This window comes from Rattus rattus, chromosome 6 (genome assembly GCF_011064425.1).
Source record: "Rattus rattus isolate New Zealand chromosome 6, Rrattus_CSIRO_v1, whole genome shotgun sequence".
Taxonomy (NCBI): Eukaryota; Metazoa; Chordata; class Mammalia; order Rodentia; family Muridae; genus Rattus; species Rattus rattus.
Genome location: NC_046159.1, coordinates 9,108,497 through 9,135,652, shown reverse-complemented (window position 1 = coordinate 9,135,652; position 27,156 = coordinate 9,108,497). Strand labels below are relative to the sequence as shown.

At 44.2% G+C, this 27,156-nt stretch overlaps 1 protein-coding gene across 6 annotated transcripts in view; it reads left to right on the top strand.

The window, feature by feature from the left end:
- Window positions 1–884: 884 nt before the first annotated feature.
- The window catches only part of Plekha5 (pleckstrin homology domain containing A5), a 179,960-nt gene continuing 153,688 nt past the window's right edge, over window positions 885–27,156 (top strand). For all 6 annotated transcript variants that reach the window (XR_004388254.1, XR_004388253.1, XM_032905496.1 and 3 more), the window contains exons 1-3: window positions 885–1,052; window positions 1,180–1,259; window positions 3,280–3,337. Coding sequence is in view for 4 of the 6 variants with exons in the window: in XM_032905496.1 (XP_032761387.1) it covers window positions 961–1,052; window positions 1,180–1,259; window positions 3,280–3,337 (230 nt within the window). In the remaining 2 variants the exon portion in view is untranslated. The remainder of the gene's footprint in view (window positions 1,053–1,179; window positions 1,260–3,279; window positions 3,338–27,156) is intronic.

The following is a 27,156-nucleotide window of genomic DNA, read 5'->3' as shown; positions in this document are numbered from 1 at the left end:
TCTTACTAGCAGTGAACCCTTCCTTTGTTCAAAGGACAAGGGGAGTGGGGGTGTCAAGGCATTAAAAAAATACTATACAGCAACGTATTCATTCAAACAGACTCTTGAAAATCTATAGGCGATTTGAACTCAAGCTTTGCCATTTTCCCCATAACTCGGGGCACAATCACCTTTGTTCCTTTATATTTTCCCTCCCCCGTCCCCCCAACTCTGTGAAATACAGACAATCAGGATTTAAATGTCCACTATCCCAAGGACTCCGTAAAGTAAATTGCCCTTGTAATAAATGAGAGAGATCGGGAGCCTAGAAATTCACGTTGATAATCCAGTGCATCTTTTTAAGAAGAGGAAAAGGCAAGTTTTTATTTTCTAAACTGTTATATGACTCAGAAGCCTAGGAAGAAAAAAAAAAAAACAGTAACAAAAAGACCTTAAAGTCTGAATCGGTCCCATTTCAGTGGTCCGAGCTCACTCGTGGACCCTCCTTTATTTGGCACGCCACACATCAGAAAAGCCTTTCCTAAAAGCAGTTTCCCATTTCAACGCCCGGCGTCTCTCTGAGTAGCTCCTGGCTAGGCAGTAGCTGGTACAAAACCTCACGGGTTCGGAGCCGAGCCCTCCGGGTGGGCGCCGGCGGGACCCGACCCCGGAACCTTCGCGCGGCGCGGGCGGGGCGCGGGGGAGGGCTTTGGCGGGGGCGCGGCGCCGCTTCGCCCAGCCTCCGAGCGAGCGCAGCGCGGGCCGGCGGCCGGCCACGGAGATGCCGAGGGGCGGCGACGCGGGCCGGACTCAGCCGGGGCGGCAGGAGGCGCCGCCCGAGGGGTAGGGCGGCAGCGGGGGCGCGCTCGGGCCGGGCCGCGCGCCCTGCGCTCGGTTCGCTCGCTCGCTCGCTCGCTCGCGCCCTCCTTCCTCAGCAGCGGCGGCGGCGGCAGCACAAGGCGGCGGCGGCCGGGGAGCGACATGGCGGCCGACCTGAACCTGGAGTGGATTTGTTCGCTGCCGCGCTCCTGGACGTATGGGATCACTAGGGGCGGCCGCGTCTTCTTCATCAAGTGAGCGGGCGGGGGAGGCGCCGCGGGGCGGCTGGGGCGGGGGGGGGGACGGCGGGAGCGAGCGGGCCGGGGGCCCCGCGGGTCGCCCCTCGCGCGGCTCAGCTCCGGTCCCTTCTCTTCCCTGCAGCGAGGAGGCCAAGAGCACCACCTGGCTGCACCCGGTCACCGGCGAGGCCGTGGTCACCGGGCACCGGCGGCAGAGCACAGGTAGGACGAGCCGGGGCTGCGGCTCGGGGCCACCTGGCGGGGTTAGAGGTGCTCGGGGCTCCGCGCGACTGAGTCCCGGGGCGCCTTTCTTCTCCGCCTTTTCATCTGCACTTGGAGACGGCGCCCTCTTCCTGCGCCCTGGTCCCCATCCCTGCCCCGACACCCCCGGAGGATGGGCGACGCCCCTCTATCCCAGATCGCCCCCGTCTCAGCCTCCAGCACCCTTCACGAATTTCTCGCCTGCTCCCCTTTGCTCCCCGTACTCCAGCACCCCCGCGGTGAGACGGTCCCGCATCCTCACCCTGCTCCCCAGAGAACTGCCTTCTGCCAAGCAGCTTCCTCCTCCTCCACCTCCTACTTCTCCTAAGTGGGACTGTGGGAAGGTGACTGATGGAAGAGTTAGGGGTGCTGCAGTGCCCCCCCCCCAATGTGATCCAAACGCCGGTGAGTCCCCTCCTGCTACCGGAGGAGCAGCTGGAGTTAGGACGCTGGAGCGGCGCCGCAGCCAGTGATCCCGGCTCAAAAGTCCCCAGTAGCTGCAGCCAAGCTCCACGTACCACCAGCAGGCGGTGGGCGAGCCAGGGCGGTCCCGCGTGGGGGCATTCGGGCCCCAGTTCCGCGAGGAAACGCATCTCGGGTTGCTTTGATAGCTTTCTTGAATGCCTAGCTTGAGTTGAGCCGGAGGAGGGCTTGTGGTGGTTTCAGTGCGAGTCCGGCTTTCTTTTGTCATTCTTTGTTTACATTCAACCAACTTGTTTGCCTGAAACGTAACGTGAGTGCACCGACTGGCCCGCCTCTATTCCGGGTGACTGCAAAAGCTTGAGAACAGTTGGGTCGAAGGTGAGGCCGGTTCAGCCATCCCCTTAGGTACTTTTCTCCCCAACTCTGAGGTTCCCAGAATTTCCTATTAAAGTTGCCAGAAGGGTGAACAAACCTGCCTTTTCTGTTAAACGCTGGAGTTGAGTGAAGTGACTAATAATGTGTCCAGATTTGCAAAACTGTGGAGGAGGAAAGGGAAGGCTGCTGCAGCAAGCGTGTGAGGTTACATTTTTAGGGCATTTCTGACTAATAAACCGGCATGCTTCCTAACTCCCTGTTCGGTCTTCAGCTTCAGCCTGCTTTGTATACTATATGGAACGTTGATGGCCTCGTTACTTTAGTGGCTATGGACACTATTATTTCATGGAAGACAATATATGATTAAAAGAATTTAACCCAAATGTTTTATGGCATTATTTCGGGCTTGTTTTGGTTATGTATGACACGAATGTCTTTGAATTACCCTTACAGATTAAATAGCAGCCACATGCCAGAAATATTGTTTCCTGTGATGTGATTTCACATTTACCTATTTATTTATTCTTGTTTGATTTACTTTGCTTGGGCTCCGGTTTTGTGCGCACACGGATGCCTTTCCGTTTTGGAGATGTATGATTAAGTCCAGGCCACTTGCACCCTAAGTACCGTGTGGCACATAAAGATACAGCCGCTCACTTGAAACTTCACATCTCTTAGGTCAAGTGTATTGAAACACGTGCGTCAGTAAGTGTTCAGCCAGTTTCCCACTAATTGAGCGCTTGAGTTCTTTTCATGGTAGATGAAAATCTAGATGTGTTTGGATTGAAAAGTGGGGTTTTGAATTGATAAGATATACCTAAAAAGGCAAAATGCTGCCCATTTGGGGTTTGTGCCAATGATGGGTATTTTACGAGGTTTTGAAGACTTTGCCTTTCGGAGTATCAGAGTATAGTCCTTTCCCACCCTGACTACTGTTAAAGGGAACAGTTATGTTATTATTATCTTAAATATTGCTGGAACTTTCCTGGTGGCTTTAAATTTGAATTATCACCTTCCAAATTCCAAGTAATGTTATATTGATTGACTAATGATCTTGCCAGCCAAGACTTTGGATGGACACATACTTAAATGAATGTAGCTAATGGTGAAGACAGATAAGAAAGGTTTAAGCTTATTTTGCAATCTCACTGAAGTAATACTAACTATAATGTATATTTTTTAGATTTGCCCACTGGCTGGGAAGAAGCATATACATTTGAAGGCGCAAGATACTATATAAAGTGAGTGAATTTTGATTGCTTCCCTTGGTAACTCAAATGTTGTAATGAACTTGAAGTTGGATACTTGTGAGTCTAGACACAATCATATCTTAAAGTCTATTATACAGGTATTAATTATATCCTTTATATGGTTATGAAATTTTGAGGGGGAGGGTAGCCCTTTTCATTCATTATCTTGTTATTTACCTGGGTATTCACGGATTCACAGATTGCAGATTAGGTCACTTTTTACCACGTTTGTTTGCTTGATGTTCAGTAGGCTTCTGTGGTGGGATATTGTCAAGTCTCCTGACTTTAGTTATGTGGTACTTAGAAGTTTTGTGTTTTGGTTATCTGTGATAAGAAAACTGTACACACACGCACGCACGCACGCACGCACGCACGCACGCTCACACGTCTGTGTTGTTTTACCATTCCTCCTTGAGAGGTGAGTCCAGCTTAGATGGCAGGTGACAGCCTGAGTTGTTCATACGCAGCAAAGCTGATGCAAAGCTGAGGCCCGCTTAGAGGAGAGAAGCTCGGTGACCTCAGGACGCTGCACGCCTGCCCCTGCAATGGCGCTTGTTTGTAATTCTGGGTTAGTGTCGTTAAAAACACCCCAGACGACGTGTCTCACTAATACCTGCTTGGGGAAGGCTTTGAAAAGAGCTGAGAGGAAAGATGGCTGACTAATCTGTGAAAACCAGTTCTATGGGCTCCAGAGCAGGTTGCCGTTCTCCTGAAAGTTGGTAGTACTCCACACAAGCGCCCTGCTGGACGTCAGCATTGCACAGGGAAGATCTCATGCCACCAGGGGAAATAAGTTGTTTTGTTTTTGTTTCAAGTTAAAAACTATTTGTAAAAGAGCTTTGCTTTTGTTCTTATAAACATTTTTGGCTAATTTTAAGTGACTGAGTCTTGAAAGAGAATACTTAAGCACAAGATTTGGTAACAAGCTTAGTAGTTTATTAGTAGTCACAGATTCCAAGTTTAAAGGCACATTGGGCCCAGTCGGTTATTTTTACCAAGTGGCGTTTTTTAAGATCACAGCATATTTTCATTAAATTATAATTACTTGAATGGCTTTTTAAGTTTCTGTAGAAAGATGTTTTATGTAAAATGTCAAGGTATATTTATAGGTGCAGTTCCTCTGGCGTGCCACAGCAGGAAAAGCAGAAGTGAGATGTAGGCTTGAGCATCTTCACAGGTGTGGTCCTTCTGGATTAGTTATTATCTGATGATCAAGCCATACATTGTTAGATGACCTAAAATGAAGGCTTCAGTAAAAGGAAACCATCAAGTATTTTCCCAGCAATTGTTTTCGTTCTGAATTTAAATGAGCTCATGTTGCCTTGAAGAGAATGTTTTCTTTTTAGATACAGTGTTGATGTTATAAATAAAGGCATGGTGCTTAGGGCTTCTGTTTTTGTGAGACAGGCTCACTGGATTTCTCTAGTTGGGCTGGAACTCATGGAGATCTGCCTCCCAAGTGCCAGGATTAAATGTCTGTGCCGTCATACCTGGACATAAAAATGGGTTCTTGATTCTTTCTCATCTATTCAACACAATTTAAATTATTATACATTAAGCTTAGCTGATCTGAAAGTAGACATTAATGTCAATAATATTTTAATTCTTGTGAATGGGTGTACTCTTGCATGATTTTTTTTTCATAGTTCGAAATCGAAAAGTAAAGTAGGCCCACTGTATATGTTTAATTTAGAGCTGAGCTGGTAGACCTTGTTTTAATTTAGAGCTAAGCTGGTAGACCTTGTTTTACTACCTAGCCATTTTGTTGACATTTTCTTTCTTTTTGAATTAGAATTTTGATTACCATGCCTAAGTCACCTTAGGAAAATCAGAACAATATTAGAAAGCTATAAATTAAGGCCATCCTAACATTTGTGGGCTTTAATCCTGTGATAGTAAGAGGCAGCCAGTGATTGCTTCTGTAATAACTGTGATTTGTATGGTGAGAGCAGTTCATTCAGAACTGGGCACATCTTAGAAATCCATCATATACTGAGCTTCTCCAAGGATGTGGACATTCACAAGTAGATGCTGTGCTAATGTGGGTGTATGGCTCCTCTCTTCTAGTGGGGCAGAAGACCCCATTCCTTTATTTGTAGCTCCATCACTAAGATCGGCTGTAATTTCTTAGTTTCATAGACTGGCTCATCCCATATTAGGGATGCTTTCTCATCTTGATGGTGAAGACTGAAATTCATTTTAATGGTGGAAGTAATCAGAATCGTTGTTTCCCTTTTTCCCCGCAAGGAAGGAAGCAACAGGGACACACCTCCAGCGCTTAATCTTCTGCTGGTGACAGCCGAGGATCTTCCAAAGGAAAGATAGTTTCCAGGAAGAGAGTGATCAATGTTCTGGACATCATTTCATCTGTTGTTCTGGAAGAAGGGAGGTTATTGATCAAATCAAAGGAAAAGGAGGGATGGAAGAATGAGCTGTAAACTGGTCTCCTTTGAGAACAGAGAGAGAGAGGCCTGGCCTGGCTCCTAATCAGGTGTGGGGGGTGCCCCCCGTCAGTGGGGACCTGCAGCACACGTGTGCTCCGAGGGGATGTGCGTGCTTGGAAAGCCTTGCTCTTCTGGGGCGGTGCTGGTGCCTTCCCGGTCACAGTCACAGTCCAGGGAAGAGCTTCCTCGTTGGATGTTACTTCAGTATTGACAGGTGGGGTGGGCAAGTTCTAGGAGCTTCGTGTTAGCTTGACCTTTTAAAACAGTTTGGAGGTCAGTCTTCCAAACCGTAAGTTAGAGAAGCTGGAGAAAACAACTTGTAAATTCCATCCAGAGGGTAAGTTTCTTTGAGTTTTACTCTGTGCATTCTGGGAATTTTCAGTATTGCAGAGAGTAATGAAAGCTGAGCCTGCCAGGAGGAGGTGGTGTGGGAGACCTGGCAGAGCTGAGTGGCCTGAGTGGCCTGGTGCTTTGCTGTGGCCTGGCCCTAAGCTTGCATGGAGAGCAGCCGCAAGTGAAGTGTGCAGAGCTAGGGTGCGCTGCCATGCCGTGTGGGTCTGTGCTCACTCTTCCTCCTAAAGCGTGTGAGTGTACGACCTCCCCTGATGTTTCCAGGAGATCAAGGATAAGTAGTTGTCGTGTCAACGAGGGGCCTGAGCAGAGGGAAGAGTTTGATGCATTTGAACAGGGTCACCAGTTCACTTCGTACACTTTAGAAATCGGTTCTTTAACACAAGCTTAAAGCTAGTTTTGAAAAAGGATCATAATAAAGAGAACATTTTATATTTGTGTTCAAAAAGTTAATTTATAAAAATTCCTTATCTTAGAGATAAGTATTGGGCTGGAGAGATGGCTCAGTGGTTAAGAGCACTGACTGCTTTTCCAGAGGTCCTAAGTTCAATTCCCAGCAACCACATGGTGGCTCACAACCATCTGTAATGGGATCCGACGCCCTCTTCTGGTGTGTGTGTGTGGGTGTGTGAAGAGACTGACAGTGTACACACATACAATAAATACATGAATCTGTAAAGAAAAAGATGAGTGTTTAGGTCTATGCTTTGACTTGTCTAATGGAAAACTGATTTTCACTTTACCCTAAGCCAGCCTTCAGATTATGCAGTTGTCTTGTATATGTAAATATAGAGTTTGAATATTACCTTTCCATATTGCTTTCTAAAACTTAATTCATGTGATTTATTTTCAGAGAAAAATGCTAAAAATTATTATAAGTGAATTTATTAGTTAAACTATAGCTTTAAATATTCCATATTTTACCCATAATCAAACACAAGCCCACAAAATACAGAAGATAATCTTATATACTTGAATGTTATTAAGCTTCATGCTTAAGCCTTGCTAATAGTGCTTAATGACTCTTTAATGACAGGTCACTATTGCTTAAAATGAATGTGTCATTGACTAGTCCTTTGTGCTTCACAGCTTTATGACAGTTTATGTAAAGTGCAAAGCAAACCCTAAAACAGTGCTCTGTGACTGTGAGAACCTGCTGGCCTCTTACAGCCCATCAGGCAGGAATGAGCTCAGACTGCATTTACCTGCACACTGTGTGGTAATGCAGATCCTGGGAGGTAGCTTTTCATACTACTTTCTCCTTAACTGTAAATATGACATCTTTGAAATATGCAAATGGAACAATATGTAATTTGGGATAATGAGGTTTCGTTCTATCTTCAGTAGACTCTAAAATGTGCTAAGAATCCCCAAATACCTGTGGAGATGGAGTTTCTGATAGGAGACAGTCATTGCAAGGAATGAGAAGAAAGTAGGAAGACAGGGAATAATCCATGTCCACCGTGAACATTAGAATCACTCACTATATTTAATATGTAAAGTTGTTTTGTATTAAGTGCTGCAGTGCTTATAGTCAAACTTGAAACAACATCTCAGACTGTATTCAGGCTAGCCTGGAACTCTGACTGTGTAGGATGACTTGTAACTCAAGGTGATGCTCCTGCCTCAGCCTGCTGTGTGCTGGGATTAGAGTGGTTATGGCTGGTCAGCCCGTGATCTGCCAGGCTTTGCTTGTGGACCAGAGCATCCTAGAAACCCTGCCAGAGTTGTGCAAGGCCTTTTTGTTTTACGCTTGTGCCAGCAGCACTTCTGAACATGCCTAGGAGCTGGCAATGGGGTCACTTGTTGATTCAAAAAAAAAAAAAAGAGTGGTTTGTCACTAGAGCAGTGTGATGTTACTGAAAAGTCAGTGACAGGGCTCTGCTTCCTATTTGCCAGGAGAGTTTGGACTGTAAACGTGTAGCTCCTTCTGTACATTGAACACTTCATACCAGTCCACTAGGTACAACACAGCTATTATCCCTGAAGGAGCTTGTAACATCCTGCACATACTCCATGCATTAAAATAGGGAAATGTGTAGGGAAAACTAATATATCTTCTTACTTTTTTTACTTATACTTTATATTTTATATGTGTATATAAATTTTAGATCCAATCTAAATATCAGCAATTTCTTTTTAATTTTTATTAGGTATGTATGTGTATGACTGCATTTGTGTGTGTGTTCCATGTGTATAGCCTGGTATCCAGCAAGGTTAGAAGAGGACATCAGTGCTCTCCTGGGACTGAGTTACAGATGATTGTGAGTTGCCTTGTAGGTCTAGGAATCAAACCTGGGTCCTCAGTAAGAGCAAGTGCTCTGGACTGCTGTGCTAACTATCCCAGCTCCTGTTACTTTCTTGTTCTTTCCATTTCTTGTGGTTTTTATTTGTTCTTTAAACTAATTTCCAAAGAGGCTATAAGACCTATCTTGTGTAGGCAATGAAGCCTTATTATTAATCACTAGTATTCCAATAAGGTCTATTAGCCAAAATATAATCAAGATGCTGGAGAGATGGCTCAGTGGTCTAAGAGCCCAGGCTGCTCTTTTAGAGGGCCAGGGTTCAATTCCCACCAACCATATGTCAGCTCACAATTGTCTGTAACTCCAGTCCCAGTAGATATGACACCTTCTTCTACCCTCTGCGGGTACTAGGCACACACATGGTATACAGACACACATATAGGTGAAATTTCCATACCCTTAACAATAAATAAATAAAGATTAAAGAGAGCAAGGCAGCTAAAAGCAGGCCCTATACTATGTGGCACTCTAACTTGGTTACTTGAAACAAAGGGCTGGAGACATGGCTCAGCGGTTAAGAACTGACTGCTCTTCCAGAGGTCTTGAGTTTAATTCCTAGCAACCACACGGTGGTTCACAACCATGTGTAATGGGATCTGATGCCCTCTTCTGGCGTGTCTGAAGAAAACTATAATGTACTCACATAAATAAAGTAAATAAAGATAACCTTTTAAAAAGGTATGTTTCCTACTATTAGGCTACTGGACTAGCCCACAGGTCCTTGTTTAACCCACAAAACCTGTTAATTACTATGTGTAGGATCTGATGACTGGTCTTTCCTGTACATTCACTTAGGAGTGCCTGTACTTTCATCCACTCTTGGAGCTTGAGCACATGAAAGTGGGGAATGGAAACCACCCTGCCATCTTTGACTCTAAGGCCTAGTAGGAGAAACAGACATTTAGAACAAAAAGAACAAATAATATAATTTTAAAATAACATCTTCATGAAGGCAGATTTCAGTTTGTTGTGACAGATTAGAAGAGTTTATAACCTAACCATTCAAGGTTCTATTCCTAGCATTTCCAGCCGCATTGAGCTTCTTTGTGGGACACATGATTACAGTCCCCTACTTTTTAGCCTCAGGACCTCTACTCAGGACCAGGCCTGCTCATTATCCTTTGCCTGTAGTTCTCTTGATAAATACTCGGAATACAGTCAGTCAGCTTCTGTGTAAGTGTCGTCCATGAGCTAATGCTCACACCCAGTCAGTAAGGATTTCTTTTGTATTATTACGACTGTTGTTGTTGTTGTTATTATTATTGTTGTTGTTGTTGTTGTATGAGCACCCATGTGGAGGTCAGTGGACAACTTTGTGGACTCAGCTCTCACATTCTCCCTTTTATATGTGTTATGGGCATTGGATTCAGGTTGTCAGGCTTGCATCATCTGTCCATACGTACTTTTACTTGCTGAGCCATCTTTCCCGTCAGCCTAGATGTATTCTCAAAGTTAGTGTGTTTGAAGTGGTGGGAGAATAAAGAGTAAAGGTGGGTTGGAGTAAAGATGAGCTGGAAATGGTGGGAAGGCTGGAGACGGAGCCTGATGTAAACAACAACTGACTATCTTTTCTCGTGTGACCTTTTCATTGTGTTTGACAGATACGTGCAAGTTAGGGTTAGTGGTAAAAAGGGTTCTGTATAAATGTGTCAGTTGGAGTTTTGTCAGTTGACAGTAGGAGTTGTCAGTTGGAGTCATAAGAATTTACAAGAGGAAGAGGCAGTTTGGTGAGCTGCTAAGAGGTAAAAGGACTTGAACAAGGTAGGTTTGCAGGTGCAGTGGGATTCAGATCTAAATGACAGGAGGGAGAACTGAGAGGCTCTGGTCTGCTTTATCAGTGAGAAGCAGGGGCTGGAGGGGCGCTCCAGCAGGCAGAGCTGGGAGTGCAGTGGGAGACTTGACTACCCTGGATGTTGGTTGGGTTGTCTGTGTTCGCAGGCATTCTATTTCAGGTGTCATCCAGAGATTTTAACTCTAGCAGCCCCTGCAGTAGACGGGGCAGGCCTGAAATCAGAGGGGAAGACTGGTTTGTTGCTCTAATCTAGAAGTTGATTGCTTCAACCAAGTCTGTGACAGAGGGAGTGAAAAGGAAGGAAGGAGGCCATTGATCAAAGATATTAAAGGGGGGTTGACAGCCTTAGGAATCTTGCTGAGCAAGGAGATTGTCAGAGGAAGAGGTCATGCCCTTAGAACAAGGGAATACGTGTGTAGGGAAAAGCCCTGGGTGGATATACTAACGATGGTTTGGTTTTCTGAGTTGTTGAGAGAACACAGTGATATTTTAAGTGGCTAAAATCTGGCCTTCATGAGAGACTTCAGTTACATCAAGCAAACATATTTCTCCATTCTCAGTCAAATCCCAGACCATGCTAAGAATTTCGTATTCATCTATCTCTATTTCTTCAGTGTATATTGGGGCTGAGTGTCATGATTTTTACTGGCAATTATAGCACTGGAAGCAGAGTCAGGCCTCTGCAAGTTCAAGGCTAGCCCAGTCTACACAAGATCCTGTCTAAAAACAAAAAAAGTTGCCCTAAACAAATATGGGTGAGGGGTAGAATAGGAGCTGGGACAGGGTTTTAAACTCACAAAGCCTGCTCCCTAGGACATGTTTCTCTAGTGAATGGGGCCGGCTGAGACGACAGCCTCAAATGCATGCCTTATAGGGACATTGTGCATTCAAGCCGTCACATGACTTATTAAATTGTCGTATTAAGTAAGGCTGGAGAGATGAATGTAGCAGTTAAGAAGATGTACTGTTGTTCTGGAAGATGTTGGTTCCGGTCCCAGCACCCGTGTCAGCCAGCTCACAACAGCCACAACCTGTCCTGGAGAGTCAACCTTTGTTTTCTTCAGAAGGCACTTGAACACACATGTGCTTGTACACATACTCAGGCATAAATATACAATTAAGTTTAATATGTTTTAAAAGTACATGTTAGGCTGAGGGAAGAGAAAAAACCCACTTGTGCAACACTGTCTTCGCTCACTCCAGACAACAGATACTGTGGGAAGGGATCTTGCTCACCGCTGCATTCAGTTCCTTACCCCTTTCTATTTTAATACTATTTTTAATAGTATTAGATTCATATTTGTTGATAACATGAATGACTTTACTCATAGCACTGTACTTAATTTTATGCTGTCCACAGACTTTGTCCTTTGGGATTTTGTAAAATTTAACATTCTTTTTATGTGACATTTATCTACTGTGAATTGGTAAATCACCTCTTACCCCACGTTTGGTTTGTGTGATTGTGCTCAGGCTGTGGGGAGGGGTTTGGGAATCTGTTCAGAAATCTAAATATAACCCACTCCTCATAAAACCAAAATGATGGAGGGACTTGCGTGGCCTCCTGGGAGACACCCATTACATACCCAGAGCTTGCCCTTGACAGTCTCATTTCTATTAAAACTGCTTGCAGTTCAAGTTTGAGAGGAGCCACTGTAGTTTCTGGAAAGCAAGGCAGTGGAGAGTCTTCTGCTATGGGGAGTATGGACAAAGCAGCTGTAGAACAGGTCATGATGTAAGGAAAACAGTGGGCCTAGGAGAAGCCTGAGGGAAACAGGAAGTAGTCCTTGGCTGGAGCGCATAGACAGCGCTGGTCTACTTTAGAGTAGCCTCCAGCTATTTGAGACTTTTGTTCTGAAGTGGCCAGTAAGTACAGAAGCACCCAATCAAATCCTTGTGCTATTAGCACTTTGAAAGCAGCTGTGGTCTCAGAATTGTGCAGTGTTCATGTGTGATGGACAATTGGATGTGTGAAATGAATTAAGCACAGACAGTAAGAAAAGCTTTTTATCCCTCTAAAGCCGTTTGCCTTAACACCACAGGGCGCAATTTATTGTGCCTTCCCCATCTTTCAGGTGCTTCTTGTCCATGTCAGTGACCCAGAGCCAGATGCCTTAGCTCTAGGGTTCTCTCCTGCCTTTCTTGACTGCTGAAGGTTTCTTTCATCCAAACCAAAGAGTGGTTGCCTGTTTTTCTGGATAACAGTCTTTTGTTTTTAACCTCAAAGGTTAAGGTTCCTTTTTAGTCAAACAAACAAACTTTGAGTCACATGCTCATTCCCGAGCTAGATGCTTGGCCACTAGTCTCCATTGCCTCCTCTTGCTGGAGCCGAGGTGCTGATGTTGGCAAGCCTCCTGGAAGTGCCATTAGAGGAGAGGCAGGCCTAATCATCATCACGAGAAGTTGTACAGAAGGCTAAAGTCTCAGTGGCTGGCCTCTCCTCCCAGGTGAGGGGATAGGGCAAAGCAAGAGTTGCTTTCTTTTTTTTTTTTTTTTTTTTTTGGTTCTTTTTTTCGGTGCTGGGGCCCGAACCCAGGGCCTTGCGCTTCCTAGGCAAGTGCCCTACCACTGGGCTAAATCCCCAACCCCAAGAGTTGCTTTCTGAAGAAAGAGTAGAAGCCGATCCTAGACTTACACGTAGAAATCTCCCCGTGCATCTTTGTGGGCCAGGGGTTCTCCCCACTGCTTTTGAGCGTACTCACCACTTAAAAAAAATAATGGCAGGAATGAATACTTAAGAAATTCTACCAAATCTTATTTCCTTTTTATATTGTGTCTCATATGTTATCCTTCTGAATGACTAACAATCTACATTTACTATTCTTTGAATACTCATTATCCAGAGGGGGTGTGTGTGTGTGTGTGTGTACACAAATTAATTAAGCCTTTTGGTAAAAATTCTTTTAAGATGTATATAATAGTCATTTTACTAATACTAATATTTAATAGAAATTAAATATCTAGGATAAAGCTGTTTAACCTAAATAAGTAAAAAAGACAGTAGCACGAAATCTTGAAAAGAAATAATTCCTTGCTGAATTTTTATAGAATAAATAAATGATATAAAGTAACATGTTAAATTTAGATAAAATATTTTATCTTAAATATTCCTTATAGAATGTAGGTATATCATAATAATGGTTTATAGTTTGTAAATTTGAGGTGTATATATCACCTTTGATTACATAGTAAGATGGCTACTATAAATTAAGTAGACAAATTAATTTGTCATCTAGCAGATGGTTGTGTGTAGAGTAAGGAGTGTCTCTTCTCACAGCAATACTCCAGTAGATAACACACGATTAATTGCAGCCTTTTGGCGGCTTTACTTCTTACTTCTCACCAACTGCATCTCTGTCCTTTAACCTGTATCTCCCCTTCCATTTTGTCACTGTGTGTTTGACCTTTCCTGTTTCTCCTTCTTTTTAAAGCTTCCATGTATAGGTGTGATCTTGCACCATTTGGTCAGTGTATAGCTTATTCCACCTAGCATAATGGTCTTTAGGGGATTTGAATGGCTCCCATAAGCTCATATGTTGAATACTTGATCCCCAGATGGTGGAACTGTTTGGGAAGGATTAAAAAGTGTGACCTTGTTAGAGGAGGTGTGTCACAACCCCAGGCTGTAGCTATGAGGTTCAAATGACTCTTGCCGTTGCCTGCTGGCACTTCATCTGTGACTTGCCTACTCCATACGCAGCTCCTGTGTCCTTCACTGGTTGCTCCTCAGTGGTGTATGGGATACATGCGTTTGCAGTTTTTGTGTTTGTGCTACTTAGTGGAAGCTTTCAAAGTATTTTGTGTGTGAGTCTCCTATGAGAATTTTTGTTTGCTTTTATTATATGTATATTTGTTCATAAATTATGTGTGTGTGTGTCTGTGTGTGTGTATAACTGTATTTTACCATACTAGTTAATGATTTTTTTTTTTTTTTTGAGATTTGAAAGTGTGTGATTATATGCACTAATCATGCACATCCTTTTAGGAACTCATGGGTGGAGTGTACAGTATAATGTAAGTCCTTTCCTGGCCAGTTAGATAGCTAAGACGCTGTCTGTTTTGTTACATGTCCATAGAAGCCAGTGAGCATTGGCCAATGCCGTGAAGTGAGTAGAAGCTACAGGTTGCACGAGACTAAGTAGAGAACATAATTGTTGTGCCTATTTTGTAGTCTTTTGTAGATATTATGTACATATTAGGGGTTGATTTATCTGAATATACCATGAAAAGCTGTGTAGTGTGTATAAATATGAAACACAGAGGTCTTTGTTTTGCAAGTTTATTACATTGGGCATCTAAAAAAATGCTTCATTTTCATTTATTCCGGAAAATAATCCAGATACATGGCTTGTGGATAAATGTCATCAATGTAGACTCGAAGCTTTAGTCTGTGTTACATCTCTTAGAAGTAAGAACTCTTCTTTTTTTTTTTTTTTTTGTTTGTTTGTTTGTTTTGTTTTTCTTTTTTTCGGAGCTGGGGACCGAACCCAGGGCCTTGTGGTTGCTAGGCAAGCGCTCTACCACTGAGCTAAATCCCCAACCCGAGAACTCTTCCATGTAGTATTCACAGGTGAGGATAATGTGACGCCATTCAGTGACATATACTGAGTTTACAGTGTGGGGACTTGTTTAAGAAACATCTGTGATTTAGAAATAAAAATCAATTTAGCTGGTAAATACCAGATCTTTAAACAGTAAAGGAGCTGTTGTGTGTGAAGAAGAAAGGCAGGAGCTAGCTTGAGTGTCTTCCTGGTGAAGAGTGAAAGGCATTGCAGAGTACCCTGCAGCACAGGACTGAGGCAGCAGCAAACTGCAGGTGCTGGAGATGGAGACGCAGATGGGACATTAGGCAAGGTGACTTTGGACAGAAGTGTTGCTGACTTTTGAAAAAAATAGACCTTTTCAAAATGAATAGATTGTGAGTAAAGGAAGTCTGTAGGAAAGACAAAGTCATAGAGTCCCTCATCGTTCGTAAAATAAATAAAAGTTGGGACTGCAACTGGGATTGACCTTTGGGCGTGAAGCATTTAAATGTCTTAACATCACACTGCAGAGATGCTGGAAATGATGTGCTCCTGGGGCTACGACCACCGATGGCTTGAATAGGGTGGGACTTGAGAGCTGTAGGTCGCAGGCCAAGCGGGGTCACATTCCTTTGGAATCCCCTCCTTTCTGCCTCCATCTTGTATTCACAGGGCAGCCCCAGAGGGTGGGAAGCAGGTCAGGCCTGGCCATTGTAGCCACTGATCCTCACTGCTTTCCCAAATGAGTGGGCAGTGTGGCAGCAGGCGCTCCATGCTGATTAGGTCTGCTTTCAGATCTGATCACTTAGCTCTTGGAAGGTTGGAGAAGGGGCTTAAAACAGACAGAAAGCCCTTGTCAAGTCAGAAAATATTTCCTAGAAGTGACACAGAAATTTCTAGAAGAATGATTGTAAAAGGGTAAAGAACTGCATATGTGCAGGAGACCCTGGTCCTTCTGGCCACACAGCTCATCTACGGGCCTGGTTTTAGAGGATCAGGTTGGCCTCCCTCTGCTGTGTCAGAAGTGACGTTGAGCCTGCATGTGGCTTATTTGCTTTGTTAGAGCGGATTTCACAAAAAGAAGCTATGACTTTGAAGCTAGCTATATAATTGGTGAGAGAAGTAAAATCTTCTGACAGTTCTCCATCCTGTCTTAGTAGGATGGTTTTGTCTGGCTTTCTTCTTTGGTGTGATGGGAGAAGACTGACCTTAAGTATTTTAGTTATGGATTTCTGTTTTTCGAAAGTATTCATGGGGAAAGGTGATAGGCTAGCAGGGTAGAATAGATGGAAAGAGTTAGAGCTTGCCCCGGCAGCTATCGCTGTATCACACCATAGAGAAACTCAGGAAGTGACACTGGGGCAGGCAGAGCTCTGTGAGCTTGAGACCAGCCTAGGTTGTCTACATAACCTGTTCTAGACCAGCCAAGGTGACATAGATCATTTCAGGAGGAAAAAAACAAAAGACAGTGAGTGACTACTGTGTGTGGTTCTGCATGCATCCTTGGGGCAATCTGGAGTTGTTCTTGTCTCTTCTGGGCCTGCCCCTCTCTGTGAAGAGAAAGGTGAAAGGTGTTTTTGATACTGGCTGCTTCTGGACTGCCGTCATTGGTCTCTATTTGCAGTTCTGTTTTCTGCAGTATTCTTACATCTGTGGTCAGCAGTAGTATGAAAATATTAAATGAAAAGTATCAGAAATAAACATTACATGCATTTTGAACTCTACGGTATTTTGAGTAGTGTGATAACATTTTGTGCCATCCTGACCAGGACACGAGTCAATTTGCATACAGTATTCATGCTGTAGGCTACCTATTTAACAGTGTCTTAGTTATGAGATCACCTCTATGGTATCAGTGTCTGTATTCAAGTAACTCACACTAAATTATGATATCTACCTCATTCTCTTTATTTTATTTCTTTAGGCATTGTACTATCTCATCATATAAAAATGGTAACTGAAGAAAACTAAAATATTTTGAGGGCGTGAGACCATATTTCACATAGCTTTAATAAATTATCCTAGATGTGCATATGTGTCCACACATACACACAGAAGCGCACAGTATATACAGGGTAGTAATACCCACTGGGAAGTCTCTGGACGATGTGCCTGCTGTGGGTAAAGGGTCCTCCTGTATCTGGGATTATGAGAATGACTTAGCTCTTCGCAGGTGGTCTCTGATCCTCTAGCAGGCCAACCCAGCCTCCCTGTCTCGTAAAGAAAGGCATGCGAGGGCTGGAGAGAGGGCTCAGCGATGGAGAGCACTGGTATGTCTTCTAGATGACCTAGGTTCAGTTCCTAGCACCTACGTGGTGGCTCACAAAGCATCTATAACTGTAGCCCAAGGGATCCAACACACTCTTCTGTCTTTGTGGGCACCAGACATTCATATAGTGCACGGATGCAGACAAAACACCCACACACATTTTTTTTTAATTGCAAAGAAAAAGCGTCCAACTAAATGAGTGCACTCACGGGTGTCCTGAAGCTCAGGCCTAGTTCTGGAGTAGTGTGGCCTGCCTGCTCTCACCGGCTGGCAGTGGTGGTCTGCCTCACTGGCAGCTCAGACTGAGGGTTGTGGGTGAAGTAGGTTGCATCTTTGATGAGAGCAGACTCATACCACAAAGCTGTAGGTTCAGAGGAGAAGAAAAAAATGGAATGCTTCAAATCCAAAAGCATATGCAGAAAAATATTATTGACACCCCCCCCCATTTCAAATACAGGATTAAACTGGATAGTGATCTCACTGCTGATCCTGTCTTCTTTTACATAGAAAATTAAATGCGGCCTTGTGCTTTTATTAAAAGCTAATCTCTGAGTCAGATAGAGTATAGTTATGATCTTTGCTGCTGTGTGTAGTTGACTTGGTAGTCTCAGCAGGGCCAGAGTGGGCCTCAGTTCTTCTCCAAGGTCTAGAGGAGCTGCGTGAGTTTCATTGTGTTTAAAGACAGATCTCTAGAAGGTAAGCTCAGCGCTCTGCCCACACCTACAATCTAGCACGGTGACCAGGCGCCTGCTGTCCTCTTAACCCGGTTCTATTTCCCTGTAAGCGCGTTTCCTCGGATTAAGGTTCTGTTCACTCTTTGCTGTTTTTGTCTGGTTATGTGAGCTTCACATGAATGGAGATATCTGGTCCTTGTTATCACTAAATTCCCAAACCTTTTCTCTCTTTATGGGATGTTTACCATACAACTTACTAAAACACCACATGTAAAACCCATGTCTTTAGTACACTATAGGCACTCATTGGCTCTTAATTCATCATGAGGGAGGTCTGGGAGCTTGGAGAAAATACGTAGTTGAATCCACAATTGTTTACTGCACAAATACAATAAAAATGAGGCATCTGAAGAGCGTGGAGGAGGACAAGTCTGTTCACAGTTAGACTTCATACTGGGAAGGCGGGTAAGGGGCAAAGGGAGTCTAGTGGATGGGAGTGGAGTTCCTCCCAAGACGGAGGAGCTACACAGGGCATGTAGGTCAGCACGCCTGCTGGAGGGCGGGTGGGATGTGCGCTCACTGCAATTGGGTTCTTCTGTGCCAGTTATGGGTATAACCGGGTCCTAAAGAAGAGGATGTGGTTGGTAGCTGGACGAACTGAGAGAGTTCAGTAAGACTGCTCGTGTCTCTGGAGAAAGTCATTGAGAGGTCAGAGGTTGAGGTGATGCCCTACATGGACATGGGACAGTGTGTTAGTGAATGGAAATGCTCTGTAGCTGGTTTTAGGCTGTAGAGAAAATACAAGCTCTGTAGGGCTAAAGTGGGGTCAGAGGGCAAACAGGGAGGATCAGGGAAAACGGAGATGGGCATTAATTGATTTATAGATTCTTAGAGAAAGGATACCCTTAGGCTAATGTCTCATTTGTTAAAGGTGGAGGCCTTCCCAGAAATCTCTAGACTATCATCCTAGTTGGTGTTCAGGTAGATATACATGAACTTTTCATGCTAAGATTCTAATTAAATACAGCCTGCTATACTGGCTAAATGGGTAGCAAAGTCTGCAAGGGATTAAGTTCCTTTGTAAACAGTATAGTGATTACCTGTAATACACACACACACACACACACACACACACACACACACACACCCCTTCCTGTATACTTTAAATCATCTTTAGTCTGCCTAGACACCTAATAGAATAGAAATGTGCATGAATTGCCTCCTAACCCTTAGTGGCTAAGGGCAAATGACTAGAAAGCTTGTATGTGTTCAGTAAGACACAGCCATCACAGGCCTATGATGTCATCTATGAATGAGACTTGAGGACACGCAGACAAGTGCCGTTGTATGTGTTCAGTAAGACACAGCCATCACAGGCCTATGATGTCGTCTGTGAATGAGACTTGAGGACACGCAGACAAGTGCCGTTGTATGTGTTCAGTAGACACAGCCATCACAGGCCTATGATGTAGTCTGTGAATGAGACTTGAGGACACGCAGACAAGTGCCGTTGTATGTGTTCAGTAGACACAGCCATCACAGGCCTATGATGTCGTCTGTGAATGAGACTTGAGGACACGCAGACAAGTGCCGTTGAGACGGAGCATCCGAGAAAGATGGTGGCTACACAGTGGGGTCTGTTTCATCCCTTCCTTTGATGGCCTCCGTTTTTTTTTTTTTTTTTTTTGGTTCTTTTTTTCGGAGCTGGGGACCGAACCCAGGGCCTTGCGCTTCCTAGGTAAGCGCTCTACCGCTGAGCTAAATCCCCAGCCCCCGATGGCCTCCGTTTCTTGATCTCTGTGTGGCGATTCCAAAGCCTCTTTTTAGATGCTTTGGCTTTTCCCTTGATGCTTTCTGTCCACAGTTGATAAATATGTGGGTATGACATATGTATGTAGAAGGCTGACTCTATATTCATTTAAGATTATTCATATTTTCTCTGTGGGGTTTTTGTTGTAATTTTTTTTAAACTAGAAATGGCATTTCCCAAATGTGAACTATTCGAATATGCCAAACATTAATAACATGTACAAGTACTGAAGGAGATATTTAATTAATTCATATAATTCTAGTTATTAAATAAATCAAATCTAAAACCCAAGGATCAGAATGTCATGGTTATATTTTCCATTTTTTTGTTAGTTTCTTGCATCAGCGTTAACAGTGGGAGCAAATATTTAACCTCTTCCTTTGCTCTCCTTTTGAAAGTTCATGACCTGTATAGAACCAGAACAGACTTTGGTAGCCTTCCATCGAAGAGTTGGCTGAGGCAGCCATGCAGGAATGACAACAGTGGAAAGCTACAAATTCCCAGAACCCCCAGGAGTCGTTACTCATAGACAGAGACTGTGCATGAAGAATAATTAACAGCAATTACTTTCCTCCTTCCACTCTTCGGTCAGACTTGCTCCAATGAAAGTAGTAAGACTGGTTAAAATAATCTGTGTAATTAAACCACTTGTGCGATATAAGTCAGGTTTGTTTTTTTTTTAATTTGGTACTGGAGACTCGAACCCAGGGCCTTACTGTGTTAGTCAGCTTTCTATCAGTGTGGAAGGTAAGTGAGAAAAATGACCAAATAAGGACTCTGACTCAGTTAGCTCTCTGTTGCTGCGAAGGACACTGTGATGGAAGGGGACTTCCATGTTACTGAGGATGTCAGGCAGGACCTTGCAGCAGGAGCCCTGGAGCAGCAGACGCTGCGCACAGGCTCCCTTCACGCTCCTGACCTTTCTTACTGCCCCGGCCCACCAACCTGGGGATGGGGTTCTCCGCTGTCGGCCGGGCTCCTACACCAATTAGCAACCCAGGAACCGCTCCGTGGATGTGTGATCCAAGCAGTTGCTCAGTTAGAGCTGACCTCTTCCGGGTGACCCACCCTAGATCTGTGTCAGGTCAACACGAAAGCAGCTATGACAGAATGGAAAGTGCTTTGCTTCTTGTTCAGGTTTTAAAATTTTTTCTTTATGTGTATGGCCTTTTTGCCTTCATGTTTATGTGTTCCACATGCTGACCTGGTGCATGCAGAGGTCAGAAGAGGATGCTGGATCCCAGGAGCTGTCTGTGGCTTTCAGCACTGTGTGGGTGCCTGTTCCTCCCTCTGTAAGAGCAGCAGCTGCTGCGCCCTCTCTCCACTCCCAGTGTGCATTGTCGCTGCTGTTCCCTCAGTCCTGTCTTCTCCCCCCACGTCTCCTCCCTTCCTTCCTCTCTCTCTCTCTCTTTAAGACACAGTCTCACTATATAGCCCTGATGGTCCTGGAGGTCACTGCTAGACCAGGTTAGACTTAGACTCGGAGATCCTCCCACCTTTTCCGTCATAGCTGGGATTAAAGTGTGTGCTAGCTCGCCCAGCTCCACGGACTTTCCTTACGCGTTGCCTGGCAGCTCTGGTGCAGTGGAAGCAACTTGCTTTCAGACTCAGAAGTTCATGCTTTAGTTTCCTTTAGCACATGTTCTTCCAGGATTAGGAAGATACAACTTTTAAATACAGAGGATTCTCTACTACTCCTAGTTGGAGAACTTATGTAATAAAGAGTGCTGAATTCTATCATGTATTTTTTTTTCTCTAGTCAGTAAAGCAATTTCCCCCTTTTAATTTGCTACTTAATGAATTACATGAATTTCATCAATGTAGTTTTGATTTTTTTTTTTTTTTTTTTTTTTGAGACAAGAGTTTCTCTGTGTAGGTCTGGCTGTCCTGGACACATTTTTGTAGTCCAGGCTGTCCTCGAACTTACAGAGGAATGCCTGCCGCTGCCTCCCTGACTGCTGGGATAAAGATGTGCACCCCCGCACCCAACCCATGTTGCACCCTTTTAAAAATTAATAAGCTTTTATGTTAGGGTTAGGTTTTAGCAAAGTTTGAACAGAAGGTATAAATTCTGTATATGCACTCGCGCAGACACACTGCCCCCTTCTGGCGATGCCATGCACAGCCGAATTGCTGCACATACATTGTATGTCCTTATTACTCTGGATGTATTGGAGTTGTCGTTACACATTGGCTTAACCATGACTGTGGTGGTGACCGTTTTCCCTGTACAGTTCTGTCGTGCTTTAGAAAGTCGTTTGGTGCACTTAGTGCTCTGTACTAAGTTCAGCGTGTGCATCAGAGTCCGCCATGCTGTCTCAGCAGCAGAGGGCCTGTACCTCAATGATACTGTTGACCTTGCTCCTTCATCTGATTTGAATATTTCAGTTTTGTGCTATTTGATACTTGCTGTTTTTCTAGCTCTTTATAAAAATACATAAGTATGTGTATTTATAGGTGTGATGTGCTATTGTAAAAAGTATTTAATAATCAAATCAGTAATCAGCATACACATCTCATGCATTTATTGTTTCTCTGTGTTAGGAACATTCATCCTCTTGGAGCTATTTTGAAATACACAAATAATCGTCGTGAATTGCGGTCACCCTATTAATCGTGCTGAAGAACACTGGAACACCTCTACTTTACTGTAGTGTTCTACCTGCTCACCACCGTCTCCTTCTCTGTCCCTTACCTCCTTTTCCTAGCCTGTGGTAACCCCTGTTTTCTGAAATCAACATTTTTAGCTTTCAAGTGATTGAGAGGATGTTCCTTGGTGCCTGGCTTATTTCACCCAATCTAATCTAGTTTGACACATCAGGATTTCATTCTTTTTGTTGTTTTGTTCTGTGTTGTTTTGTATTGGGGAAAAACAGTTTCACCTAGTCCTGCTGGCCTCGGACTTGCTCTACAGTGTAGGCTAACCTTAGATTCCCCTCCCTTATGCCTTAATCCCCCAAGAGCTGGGTTTGCAGGCGTGTACCATTACTCTGATCCTCATACTTGTGACTTTTCTCCTGGTCCCACACACAGACACTTGTGCTTTGTGCTTTGTTCATTGGTGTTGTGCTGCCTTGGCATGCTAAGCAGGCCTTTTTACCACTGCCCTACACCGGCAACCCAGCAGCCTGTCTTTAAAAGTGTACTGAGATGTCATGGAGGGAGATGGACAGATTGCTCGGGGATTAAGAGTACTTTTTATTCTTTCAGAGGAACCAGTTTCCAGCACCCATGTCACGCAGCCAATACCGTCCTAACTCCAGCCTCAGTGGATCCAGTGCTTCATAGAGCCACATGCAGTTACGCACCTGTACATAATTAAAAACAATGAAAAACTTTTGACAAGTGTCATAGGCATTTCTTCATTTTTTTATACAAAATTTGCTGTCGATTGGAAAAGTCTCAGCTCTGTATTAAGTTAATTGGGAGTATTATTAAAATAGCTGTTCTACCTGATAAAGGGGAAATGCAGAGGAGTGAAACCTGGTTTGACATGAAATTAAGTAAGCCTGGTACTTGATATTCCTGAATTGTGAGTGTAAACAGCTGTCTTTAGTGAGAGCCCTACTGGGAGCAGTAGAAAGGGACATGTGGTGCTGTGAAAGCCCCAGGTCTTGCTTTTCCACTAAGGGCCTTCTGTCGGGCACACAGTGTGGGGTAGAGACTGTTGAGACTGTCTGAGCAGAGGGGAAAATAGCTAAGACGCCTCATAGAAAGCACGAATGATTAGCATCTTACATTAGGTACTGATTTCTGTGGATGGTCTCTTGGTATCTGGCCTTTCCCAGAAAGCAATGGGAAGCCCAGTGCCTACGTCAGCCGAGGCACGATAGAAGTGCAGGTGTTTCTGGGATCCAAAGCAACACTGCCCCAGCACGCATGGCTGCTTGTTTCTGAGGTCTAAATATAGCTTCCCACATGTTTTGCTGTAGCTTTTTCATACATATCCGTGATGTGAACCCTTAGGAGGAAATACGGCATCACAGGCTTTTGTTCCTCTCTCTGTGGAGCATAAAAACCATGCATGTGTTTGTTCACATGTGAGCCCCGACGCTGTCAGTAACAAACAGCCACCAGGGTCACAATCAATACAGTGTCGCGCGCCCAATGTCCCGCCAGCAAGAACGACGCGCGGCAACAGGATTCTTCTGCGAACAAGCCTTTACTGTGTTACAGCTCTTCTTAGTGTTACAGCTCTTCTTAGTGTTACAGCTCTCTTAGTGTTACAGCTCTCTTGAACAGGGACCCCGAGCAGCAAAATCGCTCGGCTTATATAGACAACAGTATGCTAATTATCTCTCAGGGATTGGTGGGGCTTGGGTCACCCCACTACTTGTCCTCCAGTAAAAGGCAGAGAATGAATCACCTCATTAGCATATTAACGGTCAACTGACACCTGGTGCATAAACCGCACATGTGCAGTACCGCTGTTCACCACTAGAGGGAGCCCTAGCAATGGAACAAGCCTGCACATGCGCAGTAAGTCGTTTATATCCAGGCAAAGCTGGATGTCGGCGCCATCTTTGTTTCGCCACGCCGCTCTCTACAATACAGGCCCTGAGCACAACACACATGCTGGCCGCTGTATTAGTGTGTGAGCTTCTGTCTTCTTCTAGCAAGCCTTCCCTATCAGATGGCCCAGAAACACAGAATCTTCTCCCAGTGAATTTTCAGCTACAAACAACAACAACAATAACAAAAACCAATATGTTTTAAGGTTCAAATAAACTTCCTTTTTCCTTGAATTGGAAAAGATGAAGTTAAGTGAATATACTCTGTCGAATAACCTGCCAAAACGGGCTGCAGAGATGAAATCCACAAGGTCTAGAGAGTCTTGGAACCACATACCGCGCGATGGAATTGGAACTGCCTATCTGCTTTGTTTGGTGCTGTACACTACGGGAGTACAGACTGTGTGCGTGTGCTAAGACTACAGGCTGGCGTGGTACTTGCTATGTTGCCTCGGCTAGCATTTGTGCTTCAGATCAGGTTACAGGAATTCATAATCATATCTGACCACTACTTTACTCTGTCTCTGGGTGGATACAAACCAGTTTTTGTTTGAGATTTTGAGGGCAAGAAATTAGAAGCAACTTTTCTTCAGGTTTTCATCCCTTTGATTTGCGTAACAGCTGCTGCTTTGCGGTTCTCACATGTTGCCCACACAGTAACCTGGTCAGCACTGACTGAACATTTGTGTAGCTGTCAGTGTGTAAGCATTTGACTTTACAAATGAGTAGACTAAACTTTAAATGCTGCCAGAAGTGAGATTCGTGCTGAGAGTGGGTTAGAATAATGGACCTGTGCCCATCTAGAAAGATCTCAGGTGTGCTTTGTGAAAAAAAGTCCATGTGCAAATGCAGACAAATCCCACCTACAGTATCAGTAGGTGTCAGATTCTGGAAATGTGAATGCATTTCAAAGTCCTCACTGGGTGCCTGAAACCATACATTGTACCAAACCCTGCGTGTGCACCTTTATTTCCTATGCATATGTAACTCTGATAGTTTAATTTTATACATTATATAAAAGATACATAACAACAAAGAAGAAGACAGAAGCTCACACACTAATATAGTGGCCAACATGTGTGTTGTGCTCAGGGCCTGTGGTAACTGAGACAACCAGCAGATGGTGTGGATGGAGTTTCCCTCTGTCCTGGGATTCACCCATGCAACCTCAGGTCAAAACTACATGGGGAAAGAAAGCATATCTGGTCATCATTCCCCGAACACTGGAGTAGTATTACTATGTACATCAGATTTATAATGTGACATCTAAGTGTACAGAGACCAGGCATACAGAGGTTTATAGTGTGATGTCTACACAGAGACCAGGCATGCAGAGGTTTATAGTGTGATGTCTAAGTGTACAGAGACCAGGCATACAGAGGTTTATAGTGTGACATCTGAGTACACAGAGACCAGGCATGCAGAGGTTTATAGTGTGATGTCTACACAGAGACCAGGCATGCAGAGGTTTATAGTGTGATGTCTAAGTGTACAGAGACCAGGCATACAGAGGTTTATAGTGTGATGTCTAAGTGTACAGAGACCAGGCATACAGAGGTTTATAGTGTGATGTCTACACAGAGACCAGGCATGCAGAGGTTTATAGTGTGATGTCTAAGTGTACAGAGACCAGGCATACAGAGGTTTATAGTGTGATGTCTACACAGAGACCAGGCATGCAGAGGTTTATAGTGTGACATCTAAGTGTACAGAGACCAGGCATACAGAGGTTTATAGTGTGACATATAAGTGTACAGAGACCAGGCATACAGAGGTTTATAGTGTGACATATAAGTGTACAGAGACCAGGCATACAAAGGTTTATAGTGTGACATCTGAGTACACAGAGACCAGGCATACACAGTGGTAAGTAGGCTGTATGCAGATACTGCCTTTAATATAGAAACTAGTTTTGTTTGTTGAGATTTGTCCTTTACCTGTGAGTTCTGGCTGTCCTGGAATTTGCTCACCCCTGTCTCTAAGTGCTGAGAAAAAGGCGTACACAGCACACGAGAGTGTGAGCATGTGCAGATTTCGGTGCTCTGTAGGAGTAGGGCTTGTGACCAGTTGGTTACAGATACTGAGTGTGGACATGCTGGGCTAAAAGGATGACTCATGTTCTGGGCAGGCAGGCGAGGTGAGATGGCAAGGGGTTTCAGCATGCTCCTTAGAACAGAATACACCCTAAAACTTTGGAATTGCAACACTTCCACCCCCTTGACCCTTTTGGTTTTTGTCTAGATAGCATCTTGCTCAGCCTTGGCCCGAAACTCCTTGTGCAGTGCCATTGGCCTGTATTTCAGCTTCTCAGCTGTTATGATTATGGCACACCATCATCGTGGGGTTGAATTATCTCGCATGTGTGTTTAGATTAGAGATGAGCCTAATGTCATTCCAAAGGAGTTGTCCATGTGATTTTTTGGCACACTCTCTTAGCTGGGGTCTTAGGCTGAGCTGGCTGGCTGGTGACCCCAGGGATCTGCCTGCCCTGCCTCCCAGTGCTGGGATTACAAGCACACAGCAGTGTGCTTGGCTGTTTACATTTGTGCTGCGATGCAGTTCAGGTCCTCAGGCTTCTGCAGCAAACACTTCACCTCTGAGCTTCTCTCAGCCTCCTATTTTGAATTTTTCATTTAATGTTTTAGTGGTCCATCGGTAATGGAAACAGAGAGAGCAAAACTGTATGTAAGATAAACTCCTGAATTCAGTAACTCAGAACAGTGATATAGATCTGAATGGGGCTTAGTTATAGCCTGTGTCACACTCATTGTGAAAAAGTTTTTAAAAACTCCTACCATGTCCGCCGATACATTCACTATTATAAACCTTGATTTAGAATGAATTTTGAAAAAAAATTAGTCCATAACATTAGTTTCCTAATTAATGTGGGTCCTGCAATAATCTGGCAAAGGAGGCCATATTATTCTGCTGGCGTGGGAGATTGATTGGCTACATTCTGCAAATTATGTGGATATCCCTTCCTTGCTTGCCTTCAAGTTCTGGGCTTCTCACGTTCTGGCGTACTAGTTTATAGAAGGGAGAAAGTAGTAGCCATGGTTAGCTCTAGTAAATGTTCCCTGCAGGAGGTCCGGCCTCCTCCCTCTGCCCATAGCCCAGCCTTCTGGCCCCT